Below are 15,853 nucleotides of genomic sequence, written 5' to 3' on the forward strand. Positions count from 1 at the left end.
GACAAAACTCCTGAAATTTGCAGACAATACCACAGTTATTGGCCTCATCAAAGACAGTGACGAGTCGGCATATTGTCAGGAAGTGGAGCGGCTGGAGAACATCCAGCCGACACAACCAGGAGCTGTATTGATGTTCTTGGACTTCAGGAAGCATTCTTCGGCACAGCTGACCCTCACGCTGTCCAACTGCCCTGTGTAAACCATCAAGACCTTCAAGTTCCTGGGAATTACAATACCTCAGGACTTGAAGTGGGCAAACTCCATCCTCAAAAAGGCCCAGCAGAGGATGTACTTCCTGCGGCTTCTGAGGGAGCACGGCCTGCCACAGGTACTGTTGAGGCAGTTCTACACAGCAGTCATCGAATAAGTTCTGTGTTCATCCATCTCAGTCTGGTTTGGTGCGGCCACAAAAAAGGACAAACTCTGACTGCAACAGACAATTAGTACTGGCAAAAAAGTCGTCGGTAGCCCCCTACCTACCCTTGAGGACTTGCACGCTGCCAGAACTAAGAAGAGCATGCAAAATCCTCTTGGACCTCTTCCAGCTTCCTCCCTCGGGTAGGCGCTATGGATCAATGCAAACTCAGCTCCTTCCTCTCTTGCAATCAACTTCCTAAACAGTTAACTTACAATTTCTTATTAACTTTAACTTACAATTCCTACAATTACCTTACAATGTAAAAACCAGGAAGAGTTCCCAGTTTTTGCTAATCTTCCAGGTTTTTACAACAAAGGCGAAATAGATTAAGGTAGTGACTCAGGGTTAAAATACCTGTTCACAAAATAGATTCGTTTTGTGACCCCAATCCGTGTATAAAAGCAACATTTGGGTTTAGAGTCCATTACAGAGCGGAATAAAGTAGTCGAGCAAAACCTACGAAAGTGGGTTTAGACGTCTGTGAGAGACAAAATTAGACAGCTCACATAATAAAAAAAGCTAAATAAAATAAACAATTAGGATTCTGTAATTGTCTCAAAAGCAACAAAAAGGTTTTAAATCTGCAGGCAAATAAAATAAACAATAAGCAACAGCTATGGGGTTTAAAGGCCCAGTTCTGTAAGATAGTGAGCAAAATAGGACAGTGGGGTCCATTGGTAAAAGTGCTATAAGTACTGATTAGTGTCTATCCTCGTCGTGTTGTACTTAGGGAATATAAGATGTCTATAGATGCATACATAAATAAAAAAATATATCCATAAACACACACACGTAGTGAGTGAAATGTTGGCTATGCCAATTACTACAGAATGGCAGACCATTCTAGAATGGTGGTGGTTAACGCCCAAGAGTTGGCCCACCACCCTGTGGTGAAAAAGAAAATGGCAACAGCGGCGGGGGAGCCGCCAAAAGTTATTCAGACCCTTTGCTATGAAACATATATATTTAACTCTGTTGCTGTCCATTTCTTCTGATAATTCTTGAGATGGTTCTACACCTTTATTGGAGTCCAGCTGTGTTTAATTATACTGCTTGGACTTTTTGGCCTGAAATCTAAGCGGTATGTGTGGAGAAAACCAGGCACTGCTCATAACCTCTCCATAGTGCTCAGGACCACAGACTGGGCTGAAGGTTCACCTTCCTACAAGACAATGACCCTAAGCATACAGCTAAAATAACAAAGGAGTGGCTTCAGAACAACTCCGTGACTTTTCTTGAATGGCCCATCCAGAGCCCTGACTTAAACCCAATTGAGCATCTCTGGAGAGACCTGAAATTGGCTGTCCACCAACGTTCACCATCCAACCTGACACAACTGGAGAGGATCCCCAAATCCAGGTGTTAAAAACTTCTTGCATCATTCCCAAAAAGACTCATGGCTGTATTAGCTCAAAAGGGTGCTTCGACTAAATACTGAGCAAAGGGTCTGAATACTTCTGGCTGTGTGATATTTCAGTTTTTCTTTTTTAATAAATCTGTTAAAATTTCAACAATTCCAATTTTTTTCTGTCAATATGGGGTGCTGTGTGTACAAAAATGGATTCAGGTTTCCCTTGCCCAGACGCGGGTCACTGGGGCCCCCTCTGGAGCCAGGCCTGGAGGTGGGGCTCGAAGTCAAGTGTCTGGTGGCCGGGCCTGCACAGCCCAAAAAGGGTAACGTGGGTCCCCCTTCCCATGGGCTCACCACCTGTGGGAGGGGCCAGATGGGTTGGGTGCAGTTAGAGCTGGGCGGTGGCCGAAGGCGGGGACCTTGGCGATCCGATCCCCGGCTTCTGAAGCTGGCTCGAGGGACGTGGAATGTAACCTCTCTGGCAGGGAAGGAGCCCGTGCTGGTGTGTGAGGTCGAGAAGTTCCGACTCGATATAGTCGGACGCGCCTCCACGCACAGCTTGGGCTCTGGTACCAGTCCTCTCGAGAGGGATTGGACTCTCTTCCACTCTGGAGTTGCCTTCGGGTGGGAGGACGGGTCCTGACTGTTGTTTGTGTCTATGCACCAAACAGCAGTTCAGAGTACCCACCCTTTTTGGAGTCCTTGGAGGGGGTGCTGGAGAGCGCTCCCGCTGGGGATTCCATCGTTCTGCTGGGAGACTTCAATGCTCACGTGGACAATGACAGTGAGACCTGGAAGGGTGTGATTGGGAGGAACGCCCCCCCGATCAGAACCCGAGCGGTGTTCTTTTATTGGACTTCTGTCACGGATTGTCCATAACAAACACCATGTTCAAGCATAAGGGTGTCCACACGTGCAATTGGCACCAGGACAACCTAGGTCGCAGTTCGATGATCGACTTTGTGGTCATTGGACTTGCGGCCGCATGTCTTGGACACTCAGGTGAAGTGAGGGGCGGAGCTGTCAACTGATCACCACCTGGTGGTGAGTTGGCTCCGATAGTGGGGGAAAATGCCGGTCCGACATGGCAGGCCCAAACGTATTTTGAGGGTCTGCTGGGAACGTCTGGCGCAATCCCGTCAGAAGAAGTTTCAACTCCCAACTCCGACAGAACTTTGCCCATCCCCACTATACACAGGGAGGCAGGGTACATCGAGTTGGAGGGGACCATGTTCCGCGCTTCCATTGCTGAGGTGGCCGACCGGAGCTGTGGCCATAAGGTGGTCGGTGCCTGTCGTGGCGGCAATCCCCGAACCCGTTGGTGATATTAAGTGATATTTTTGGGCCGTTATTTCCTATTGTTAAAAAAAATATGACAAACTGAAGCACCATTTGGCAAATTGCCAATGGAAAAGGCCTTGTAGAAATGATAACGTCACTCAGACAAAAAGAAGCTTCTGCATACAACACAGACTTCATGACGGCACAAGACCATACCCTCAGACTGGACGAATAATGCCATGTTGAACAGGGACCTGAGAAGTATACAGACTACCTGGACAGGTGGAGACTTAAACCATATTGAATCAATCTAAAAGTATTCAAAGGACTCCAACATATTAAGGTTTCATCACATCGCCGGCCAACACTCATTGTAGTATTCTGGACTTTGATCATCAACCAATGACAAGCTACACTTCAGCCAGCATGAGGTCCTGACTGGATGCAAAATGTTCTGCACTATAGAATCGCCTGAAAATGGACTCATTTCAATCCAGTTTGGAAGAACAACAACATGAAATCGATGTTAAGTGTCTCACACAATTTTGTGGTGAGTATGGCCTTACAGATTTCTGGTGTTCTTCCCTGGGAATATACCAGCAAAGACAAAGACGTGAGACCTTGCAGCTGATTGGCAAAGAGAACTTTCACCTGGTTTGTACTGCACGGGCTGCTCATTTAGATTCAGCTAAGTATAACATGCACCAAACCACCCAAAATTCAGATTTGTTAGGAAAAGGACACCGCTAGCACGCTGTCCTTTATCTCCATGGGGTAATGGGTCTCACAAGCTGTCAAGTATGTAGTTAATTGCCATATCTGAATAGCCTCAGGCAGACAGTTCTAACAAGAGAAAGGTTCAAATTACCCCTTATTCAGCATTAAAAATACCTTTGGTACCTAGTCCAGTAACACCTCCTGGTTTCCGTCTGAAATTTATTACCTTTATTACCAGAAAAGCTATGCATCCCAGAGGTGTACAGTGGGTACAGAAAGTTTTCAGACCCCCTTAAATTTTTCACTCTTTTTTTATATTGCAACCATTTGTTAAAATAATTTAAGTTCATTTTTTTCCTCATTAATGTACACACAGCACCCCATATTGACAGAAAAAATTTAATTGTTGAAATTTTTGCTGATTTATTAAAAAAAGAAAAACTGGAATATCACACAGTCATAAGTATTCCGACCCTTTGCTGTTACACTCTTTTAACTCGGGTGCTGTCCATTTCTTCTGATCATCCTTAAAATGGTTCTACACCTTCATTGGACTTTATTAGGAAAGCCACACACCTGTCTATAAGACCTTACAGCTCACAGTGCATATGTCAGAGCAAATGAGAATCGTAAGGTCAAAGGAACTGCCTGAAGAGCTCAGAGACAGAATTGTGGCAAGGCACAGATCTGGCCAAGGTTACAAAAAAAATTACGCTGCACTTAAGGTTCCTGACCGTCAGGCCAAACTGAGCAATTGGGGGATAAGAGCCTTGGTGCGAGAAGTAAAGAAGAACCCAAAGATCACTGTAGCTGAGCTCCAGAGATGCAGTCAGGGGATGGGAGAAGTTCCAGAAAGTCAACCATCACTGCAGCGCTCCACCAGTCGGGGCTTTATGGCAGAGTGGCACGACGGAGACACATGAAAGCCTGCATGGAGTTTGCTAAAAAAAAAAAAACACCTGAAGGACTTCAAGATGGTGAGAAAAAAGATTGTCTGGTCTGATGACACCAAGATAGAAATTGTTGGCCTTAATTCTCAGTGGAATTTGTGGAGAAAACCAGGCACTGCTCATCACCTGTCCAATACAGTCCCAACAGTGAAGCATGGTGGCGGCAGCATTATGCTGTGGGGGTGTTTTTCAGCTGCAGGGACACGGAGACTGGCTGCAATCAAAAGAAAGATGAATGCGGCCGAGTACAGGGATATCCTGGACAAAAACCTTCTCCTGAGTGCTCAGAACCTCAGCCTGAGCCGAAGGTTCACCTTCAAAAAAAGACGGCTGGGACGGGCGCCAGCGCGCCCATGACCCTAGTGAAGATAAGCAGAACGGAAAAATGGATGGATGAATTATTCCACATGCATTTCCATCATTGATGTAATATAACGGAAAAACATGGCATTTACTGAATCCACCAAACCGTCACAAGTGGGGAAAATATCAGTGTGCCCAATAATAACAGATATCACTAGAGCCCCCATTGAGGGAAAATTAACTACGACACGAGCCGACATTTGGTGGTATTGTGAGGACCGGAACTTGTATGACTATCTACCCCAACTGGGCTGCCACGTGCGGCTAGGTTTCCCTATTGTCTCCCATACAGGTGTTTGACATGGATCAGTTCCTTGGGGTTGAATACAGACGCCCCTCAACAATGCAGGTACGATCCAGAGGATGGGAGCCCGCTGTACAGACGCCATTGGAGGAGCCCGCAGGGTACCAGATGAGTATCAGTTGGTGGACCAAGGCTTCAGTCAATCTTCATTTGGATAACCCTGAATAAGAATGTGGATAGAAATAATTGACTGACCAACTACACCAGAGATGGTTTCCAAGCCATACATGCACAACTTTTAGCCACATCCCTGGTGGCATATCAGAACAGATTGGCCTTAGATTCTATCTTGGCAGAAAGGAGTGGGGTATGTGTCATGTTTGGCAACATATGCTGTACTTTTATCCCAAACAAGAACGCCCCAGATGGAAGGCTATCTATTGAATCTCCACACTCCTCTCATCATTAACACCACTGCTCTAATTTGAGCAGTCATCAGGTGTAAAGATTCTGGGGCAAGGGATCAGGGTGTAATACACTGGTCGACACTTTCGGTTCACTAATTCCCAGCCGTGACCAATGGGAGAAAAATTATCTTGCAGGTTGTAATGAAGCTGGCAATATGTATTCAATAAGTCATCATCAGGTGGGAGAGCAATTGTACACTTGTTCAGTTTTTGCCATTTGGAAGTCTGGACTGGCTGCAGCTCACAGGTGGCACTCTCAGCATAAATGATCGAGAGGACAAATGCTTTCATATCCGCTCTAACTTCATTTCGTAATTCTAGACTGTCACCACTTGTCCCAGGAGTTCTCTTGCCTCAGAATTGATCACCTTCTCCAATACCTTGCTCTCATGCTCATAGAACCCTGATGTGCAGTCACATGGAGAGGAAAGATGATACCTGCAACCTTTTCCAAGAGCATGGCACGGCAGTTGAGGAACGCATGCTTGTCTTAAATCAGGAGATCGCCTCTGACTTGTTGCGAGAAAAACTGCTTGGACATACATGTCTGTGTCCTCGCAGGATAGTACAACGGGTCCAGTGCACTTACTGGCTCTCACCTTTGCATAGGCTCAGCACCATTGTATCTGCTTCTGGATGTCTGAAGACACAGTCCCCATTTGCTATGCCCTGGGAACCTGTCTTTGGGCTTGGGAATAACATTGGGGCCTTTTGGATGTTTTGCTGCCTGACGATCATGCTCATCATGCTGGATGCTGAAGGGGAGCTCATACATGTCATTGACAAGGATGATGAGGTATACGTGAGATCTTGGCTCAAATTTAATCCAAGTCGTCACCCCAGTGGTAGTCTGAACTGTCCCTTTCAAGACTCAGAGTGTTGGGAAGTTGCGAGATCAGCCATATGTCGACAAGGCTAACATGGTTGCTTGTGTTTCACTTACTGGGTGTAGCTTGAAGAGCTCTAACACATTGCGCTTCACAATCCTGCGGATTGACCCATTTACATTGCAGAGAGAAAGGCACTCCTCAATCACTCTCATCTCAAGGTCTGATTCAAGTTGAATCATGCCTGATCCCTCTGCAAAGTCCTTTAGGGCGGCGAGCCCCAATCTCAACGGGAGCATTCACGACCGACACAACTACGCAGATGAGTTTAATGACATCATCTCTCTTCATATGAGCACCAGATGGTGCACAGATCATTTCTCCAGCGGAATTCCGCCTCTTATTCCAATAGATGGGTGAGAGGCTTGACCTTTGTGAAGACTCACTCAGGAAGGTTACTACATTTGCTTGGTCACCTGGAAGTGCAGTCTTCAGATCATGCTTTAACTCTGGTGACGCGACCAGGCCAGAGCTGGTCTTGGTATGAGCTGCGCTTTCATTTAAACCTAATATTAAGGCTCAATGACGATGGGCTGCCATCTTGAATATGCAGGTAGAGAATAGGTTATATCACCACATCCACATCATTTATGAAAGTCTTGACCCAAATAATCTCAAGAAGATGGCAGCACTTTGGGCCAAACCATTAAAATAAGAACTAAGACAAGGGCATGCAAAATCCTCTCGGACCCTCCCCACCCCGGTCACCAGCTCTTCCAGCTCCTTCCCTCAGGTAGGCGCTACCGATCAATGCAAACTAGAACTAGTAGACATTCCAACAGCTTCTTCCCTCTTGCAATCAACTTCTTAAACAGCTAATTTATAATTCTATTACAACAAGCTGGCAATTTTTTGACTTGAGTTCGTTGTCACATTTCTGTGGGGCCAATTATGTATTACTCGTGCACTAACTGTAGTTGTCTCGCCGTGCTGCACTATTTGCATATACTGGCCACTCATGCCAGAGTAGCATCTGCTCCATTTGCACACTGATTGAGGAGTATCTGTAACATTTGCACAACCATTGTCCCAGATTATCGCACTACTCGTCACTTTAAACCGCATACACTCCTTGAAGTCTCAGTGCCCTTTGCACAATGGTCATTGCACCGGACTATTGCGATATTAGCCATTCGAACTGCTCTAAGTGCTAGAGGACTCTGCATCTTTTTGCACAATTGTTTTTTGTCAATGTCTTTATGTCTCCAAAGTGTTCTGTAAATTGACTGTCTGTTGTACTAGAGCGGCTCCAACTACCAGAGACAAATTCCTTGTGTGTTTTGGACATACTTGGCAAATAAAGATGATTCTGATTCTGATTCTGAAATGATCATTTCCAGTTTAGCTAACTGTAGCCATTTTGGCTTTAAGGCTCTCACAATATTTCCCCACATTTTTACGAGGGGCACCCAGGCTAACTGTTTGGTAAATAAAAGGTACACTTACTAACCAACCAGTATAAAAACTCAAGAGTGTTCATGTGCCTATCAAAGTTACACTACAGGGGACGAGGGACACGGACAAGGGACAAGAAAGGCACAAATGGCATCATTTGCTAAATTAACGTAGTACCACCTAATGCTAACGTGAGCAAACCGATATGCATTATGAGGAATTCAACTTAGCCAATAAACAAATATTAAAATAAAACCTTAAATCTGGCAATGTCCACTTACTTCTCTCAAGGACAGTGCTCTCTTCCAACACTCTAGCACACTTGTCAGGTCGTACAGTATTTACATCATGCACATAGCACGGCTCTCTCTTTGCTGCACGCTCGACCACCAGCAATTTGACCAATCAGTATGCGATAAGCGTCCATTTTGAACATGTGACAGAACACCCACTAACATTTTCATACAGTATTGTCAACGAAAAAGCGCACACGGCATCAGGATTTAATCATCTAAGTGCCTTGTTTAGCTTATCCCTCTCATGTTTTTGTCATGCAAAAGGAACATCAGCTAAATCATTTCGTCATCATCATCATTGCCAAAAACAACACTGTTGTCATGTTTGGTTCCTTAGATCGTAATGTCCATCTTATTTTAACTTTTTTTTCTTTTTTAAATCACTATTGATCTGTTATTATTTTCATCTTGTGATTATAAAAAAAACTAATTGTGTGTGGGGGGGGGGGGGGGGGGGGGAACATACAGATGACAAATCCAGTGAGAAATGAACCTTCACTCTCTACGGTCACGTGACGGCTATAGAGGACCCATAATAGTAGTTTGAATTTAGTTGAATAACTTACTTGGATTGGCACCACTTTGGGATGAGTCATCAAATTCAGAAGCACTGTTGGTCCCTATAAAGAGTGTAAATTTTTAGGCCAGATGACAGAGCAGCAAAGCTGCATTTTTACAGTATATTAACTCAAGTCCAGCCAAATTTGATGATTAACTGAGGCATAGCATTGTGAAATATTTTTTTAAATCGATTTAAAAATCTTTCTTTTTTCCCCCCCATCATGGCATGGTTTTTGAGTATGCTTACCACCACTGTTGGCAGGACTTTGAGCGTATTCTTCCATTCCTCCATTAATGTAGAAGACATTCTCGTCTGCTTTTGGGTAGCTTGTTTGCCTGAAACAAAAATGGTCTACAGTTGTTTACTGAGCATTCAGATAGTTAGATACAATTGCTTTCAACATTAAGGTTGTGGACAATAATTACATAAGAAGCTGGCAAATTTGCGGATTGCCTTCAACTAACCATTCTGTAATGGTACCTTACACGGAGAACTGTGAAAAACTCAGCTTTGATGTCCAGTGTGATGTAGGCTATTATTATTTTATTTATTATTATACAGCCTGTCATTGCTGCTGTCGTCATCTTCTCCAAGCTCGAGAGTGAACCCAGTCAGCAAACATCCGTAGTACCGACATTGGCCTTATGATGGCTCGTTTGCCAGCTGCTGCTAAGTCTGACAAGCATCGGCCGAAAAGCATTTATTTCCCAGCTTCAATAAACACCTGAGCAAGGTTGGGTTGCGTCTGCTGGCCAATTCTGCCCATCCTGCCCTGCTGTTGTGTGATTCAGGAAATGTCTATGCTCAGACCGGCGTTTTTTTTCGGCCACCAACCAGCCCAAGGACTACCTCGAGGCACTCTGGGCGGGCATGTGAGAGCATGCATTTACTAGCAGCAATGTTTTGTGATAATTAATTAATTATGAATTATGAAATGGTTTGCCTTTCATCGCTTCTGTTTTTTTTAACGTTGTTTTAACCATTTTTTTTTTAAAATTACATGATGACGTGAGATATTGAAGTGATGTACTGACTATTTTCCCCCCACCCCTCCCTTTTCAGGTTGTTAAAGGAGGAATCGGGTGTTGAATTTACTGTTATTGATGTGCATTAATTATTATTCATTGTATTTTTGTCGTTTTTGCTAGAGATATGTAAAAAGTGTGTAAAGTGTCTTAATGTAAATTCTGTCTTCAAAATGAACACGAAACTAGGTTGGTATTTTTTAAAGTCAGTATTGTTTTTCACATTGGATAGTAAATGTACTGAAACAACCCGTTTTGTTGTTGTTCAGGGCGACATTGTAGTAGGATTTCCAACGCACCTTGGGCAAGTGAATGCAGCACTGAGCCCATCAGCGTAGCAAATGGAGCAGAACGAGACTGGCTGGCGATCCAGCTTCAATCATTCAGATGTCTTGTGGTGGTAATTTTTGATTAAATGCCAATATCTCTGCAATATATTGTCAATGAGGACACACTGTAGTGATGGGAGGAACAACACTGGTACGCACCAGTGTTGTAGCACTGTGCCGTGCACACAAGAGTGAAACCCCGTATTGGTGCGTGTATCGCTATAAGAAAAAAATCATGTGACCGATACAGGAAGTGTGTCGTTTGGATACGGCGCGCCAAATTGTGTTTATAAGGAAACAAACTGTCGACATGTTGCGGACTTGTTGGATGGAGTTTTGCTCTTGCTGTTGGATTTTTGCTTGTCCTAACCTTGTTCCACTGACTTCATGGATCGTTCCCAGAAGTTTTCCCCAGTCTGGAATAATTTTAATCTTTTGACGCCAAATAAGGTAAATCATTTTCTCCTTTGGGCATTGTTTATTGTTAGTTTTTTAATTAAATTTGTTTGTAGTCTTTTCTGCTAAGAGAGTTTGAATTTCTTTCAGATAAATTAACTTTTAATTTTATTGTAGGTGAAGTGTCAGCTCTGCTCCACAGAGCTATCTTACATCAATAAGAGTACTTCATCAATGCTGAGGCATTATAGAGCTCGGCATTGCATTGAAGAATTGGCAGATACTCCTGTGAGTACCCCAGGTATGTTGAAATCCTCACACAAAATTTTAATTTTCAAAAATAGTTTATTACACACAAAAAGCTTTGTGTGTATTATTGTTTGTAAAAATGACAGTCCTTTAATAAGCTTTTAACAAAATATTTCCTTTTGGCTTGCAGTTCCTAACAAGCAAGCAGTGGATGAGGCTGTGGTCAACATGATCATCAAAGACTGTCAGCCACGAACCATTGTTGAAAATGAAGGATTCAGGGAGCTCCTGAAGCTTATCAACTCACCATCTTCATCTGTACCCTGTTTTTTCTAAGGCAGGGGAACTGGTGTTTAAGAGGAATACATCGCCATGGAGCAAAGACACTTCAAAAACCTTTGTTCCTCAATAAAAATACATAAATGAATCAATTTTCAGTCTTTTATTTCACATGATTGAACACTTAAGTTAACAAAATACCATACATAAGTTAACATTTTTAACCCAGAATTTTATTACAGATAACTATATTTTACATACCAACCCATTTTAGGATTTACGCAAACAAGGTTTTAAGCAAATTTGAAACTTCTCAAACAACTCGGCAAACAAATTGAGCAAATTAAATTATACAATGAGATCATATATTAAGTAAAGGACGAGCGATTAAATATTTCACAGGCTGATGTTGAGTTTGCAGCATTTAAGCTTTTCCATATGATTTTAATTTTGCTTACCTGCAAATGATTTTAGAACTACTGCAGGGGTCACTATTGAGTGACCAACAGTGTCAATACAGTGCCGACACAGTCTGTGTAGTGTGTCAATGCACTCATTGAGGTATCACCATCCCATCACTAACAAACTGTCCCTGCAGCATTAGGGCGATGGAACCTTTGATGATGGCCATCATATAAGCGACACAATGCCAATGAGCAAACGCTCTCCCTGCAACATAAGGGTGACGGAACTTTTAATGATGGGCTGACGTCAGTGCAACATACTTTTGCTGACAGGGAAGGTATTGTTTTTACTCTCATTAGTTTGTTAGTAGGTAAGAAAGATTATGGGGGGGGGGGGGGGGGTGGACTACAACACTGATTTCCTTTAAACTTTGTGCATATTGGACATGTGCCCAGCAAGAACCCATAATTTGGTCTAAAAGGTCCAAAGCCATCAAAATTAAAAAAAAAAATTTTTTTGCATGACATAGGTCAAAATGAGTCTGTGCTTTGGTTTAATTTTGACATCTACAAAACCCAATTCCACCGAAGTTGGGAGGTTGTGTGAAAATGTAAATAAAAACAGAACACTGTGGTGACCCACAAGAGGGAGACATTCACAAGGGACGTGTAGGGCCTCAACGAGGGGTTGGATGTTTGATGTAGAAACACTCAAGTTTGTATGGGGAGAGTAAAGTCACATGTGCGCCCCGAGGGAAGCCATACTCTGTGTTCGCTAATGGGTCCGCTTAACTTATTAGGATGGCCAATCAGCGTACACCATAAACTCTCTACACACGATTGGCTGTCCTCGGTGAGGGTGCCTCCCACCCTCCGCCGCCGTTCCTAATACAGACGCCATTGCCGTTCAAGGTAAGCTTCCTTTGATTGATTTCTTCAGTTTACATAGTTTTTATTTGGTCCGTCGAATGACTTATTGGCGTCGTCGAATGAATTTGTTTGTGTCCACACACGTTGCTTCCGAGTCATTAGTGCAACAGTTCAACAGGTGTCTGTGAAAATTCTAACTGAATGATGATATAATAGTATTCAGCCTATTACATCGTTTTTATTGGGTTAAAATGACTTTTTTGCGGCGAATGAATTTGTTTGTGTCCACACACGTTGTTCCAGAGTCATGAGTACAGCAACAGTTCAACAGGTGTCTGTGAAAAATTCTAACTGAATGATGAAATAATAGTATTGAGCCTATTACGTCGTCGTTATTGGGTCACATTAATTGTTTGTGTTGACACACGTGGCTTTCCGGTCAGTCAGAAAGTTGTTAATGGTAGATAGAAATTATAATATGATTTTATTTTCAGCACGATGGATTTCCATCCTCAATTCCGCTACCTGGCTTTCTCGAAACAGCTGACTCTGGAGTCTTCCAAGGAAGCCTCCAAGATAGCCCGAGCCTCTAGGTACACTGTAGGATGAGCGTGATGATGATGATGATGATGCCACCCCAATAAATGTACATTGCTATCACGTGTGACATTATTTGATTATAATGACAAATTGGTCATGGTCATAGGTCTGCAGCTACGGTCACGACCTGCAAAATGGCGGATCAGGTGACGGCGGACGCCAAGGCTCGTGTGGTCCAGGGTGGAGGAGACCCCGGGTGTTGGCAGCTGGTGCTCAGCGAGTGTTCAGGGGAGCTCATCGGCTTGGACTACCTGAAGCCCAGACCGGCGCCCCGCTCCATCCGGACCCCGGTCGTGACAAGAAGGGGGAGGATGAGGACCAGACTGCTTGGATGAACAAGGTGGCGGAGGAAGAGGAGGAGGAGGAGGAGGAGAAGGAGGACGACGGGGCGGTCGACGTGGAAGAGCCGGACGAAGGAGACCCGGAGTTCATGGCCTTGTCTGAGTCCATGATGGAGTGCCAGGACAGGGACAGGACGGCTGCGCCCCCACCACCTCCAGACGCCCACGTAGAGGATGTAGGCCTCTCCGTCCATTTGTCTTTTTTGCTGAATTGCCAGTTTGACCAAAAGCCGCCCGTTTGACTCAGGACGTCCTCGGACCGGACGGACGCACAGGCTACCAGCACGTCTGCCACCTGGCGTCGGCGCTGGTGGAGCTGCGTCTGTGTCCCTTTGTCACTCAGTCGCAGGTGGCCAACATCAGGGATCTGTGGCTGAAGCTGGACTCCAGGGACAAGCCCCCCCTTGCCCTTCCCACGCGGCACAAGGACAGGTTGTCCAAGGGCCGCTTCAAGACCTCGGCCAGAAATCGCCACTCGACGGGCGTGGACAGTGCCAAACGGTACGTGCGGTTTGTCCTGTAAGGTATGTGAGAGGTTTCCAGGCTGGCAACTCACGTGGCAGCGTTTTCTGTGGATAGTCTCGCCATCGGAAAGGGCACGGAGGTGGCGCACTTCCCGAGTGTGAGCAGGTTGATGGAGGCCATTTTCATCGAGCTGTGCCACATCCACGCTCAGGGGCACAGCCTGGCCGGAATCCGGATGAGCCGATGGGGGGCTAGTGATGCGTGACTTCGGGCGCATCAAACAGATCTGCAGGTCTGTCCAGCTGCTGGCCGCCACTCCCTTCCAGCTGGTGGAGGTCAATCACCGGACCCTTTCACAGCGGTAAGACTCGCTCACTTGCACGCATCCGTGCCTGTATAGTTTGTGCATTTTTATTTTGCCTTTTATTTATTTATTTTAATAGGTACAACCGGAGAAGCAAGGAGGAACTGGCCAGGGGCCTGTGCCTAGTGCTTCCGGCACCCACCGCAGACCAGGTCGCAGCAGAGGCACTCCCACCGTCCAAGCCTTTACTGGAGAAGGCGGTGCAGCCAAGTAAAGGCCTGGAATACCACCACCCGAACGACACCTCTGGTCTGGCAGTCACTCACAGAGGGCCTGTCCTGCCAGAGATTTTTGCAGCGCGTGTGTCCGCTTCTTCCTCCTCCTCCTCTGTCGCCGCCGCTGCTGCTGCTGCTACATCTGCTTCGCCCTACTCCGCCACTGTGTCCGCTTCGTCCTCCTCCGCTGCTGCTGTGTCCGCTTCGTCCTCGTCCGCTGCTGCTCGCATACAGGAGCATCAGATATGGCCGCATATGGGCTTCGCCACTCCAAGTGTCAGCACCCCCCCTGGCAGCAGTTGTGGTCCCAAAAGGAGAAATGCAACTCAACATACATGCAAGCTCTGTGGAAACCCCAAGTCCAAACCATTTGGCCACAGCCGTTACAGGAACAAGCACTTTTGCTCTCAGTCGGCAGGGCGTTCGGTGGAAGACTGGCTCGCTGAGAGGAAGAGGGACGAGGCACAATCAAAGGTAATGCTGGAGACAACATCTGCGTATGCGTCTTTCAGTCGTCTTCCCTTTCCATGCATCCTCTCATTTTGCTCTTTCTTCTCACACGCAGACCCAACAACGGCCCGTACGCCATCTGCTGCCTCAACCTCCCAACAATCCCCCCCCGGTGCCCCCAACACACAATAGCATCCGGCATGGTGCTGTCATCGTCGTCGCTTGCAATTTCTGACCACTTACGTGCCTCTTGTTTCCCAGGATACAATCAGGACTCTGTTGGGATCCTATCTGGTGTTGCCACCTCCTGAGGAGGAAGCCCCCAAACTTTGTACTTCCCTCCAAATGTTCAGTGGCATCTGACCTATGCACAGATAAATAGTGTTTCTTTGTTTTTATTTATTTATTTATTTATCTATCTATTTGTTCTTTTTAAAACGATTGCCAGATATATATAGTGTTTCTTTATTTTTATTTAGTCATTTATTTATTTATCTATCAGCCGTGGCCCAATGGTTAAGATCATCACCTGCCACCGTGGGGGACAGGTTCAAGACCCCGACTGGACCATCCGCCAACATCCCCCAGACTCACGGCTGTGGTGTCCTTGAGCAAGACACCGATACCCAGAAATGCTCCCCGGGCGCTTCAGCTGCCCCCTGCTCCAGTGTGTTCCACTAACGTGTATGTGTTCACTGTGATGGGTTAAATGCAGGGAACAAATTTTGTGTGCATGCATGCATGTTCATGACAATAAAAGATGATTCTTCTTCTTCTTTATCTATTTGTTCTTTTTAAAACGATTGCCAAAGATATAGTGTTTCTTTATTTTTATTTATTTATCGATTTCTTCTTTTTAAAACGACTGCCAAAGATATATAGTGTTTCTTTATTTTTATTTAGTCATTTATTTATTTATCTATCAGCCGTGGCCC

General features: G+C 45.1%; 1 protein-coding gene across 17 annotated transcripts in view; it reads right to left on the reverse strand.

Annotated features, from left to right (window-relative positions):
- Positions 1-15,853, reverse strand: part of depdc5 (DEP domain containing 5, GATOR1 subcomplex subunit) — a 238,272-nt gene that overhangs the window by 125,551 nt on the left and 96,868 nt on the right. For all 17 annotated transcript variants that reach the window (XM_061796516.1, XM_061796515.1, XM_061796514.1 and 14 more), the window contains 2 exons: positions 9,178-9,266; positions 8,936-8,989 (listed from right to left, as the gene is read on the reverse strand). In XM_061796516.1, coding sequence (XP_061652500.1) covers positions 8,936-8,989; positions 9,178-9,266 — 143 coding nt within the window. The remainder of the gene's footprint in view (positions 1-8,935; positions 8,990-9,177; positions 9,267-15,853) is intronic.

Source organism: Phyllopteryx taeniolatus, chromosome 14 (genome assembly GCF_024500385.1).
Source record: "Phyllopteryx taeniolatus isolate TA_2022b chromosome 14, UOR_Ptae_1.2, whole genome shotgun sequence".
NCBI classification, from domain to species: Eukaryota; Metazoa; Chordata; class Actinopteri; order Syngnathiformes; family Syngnathidae; genus Phyllopteryx; species Phyllopteryx taeniolatus.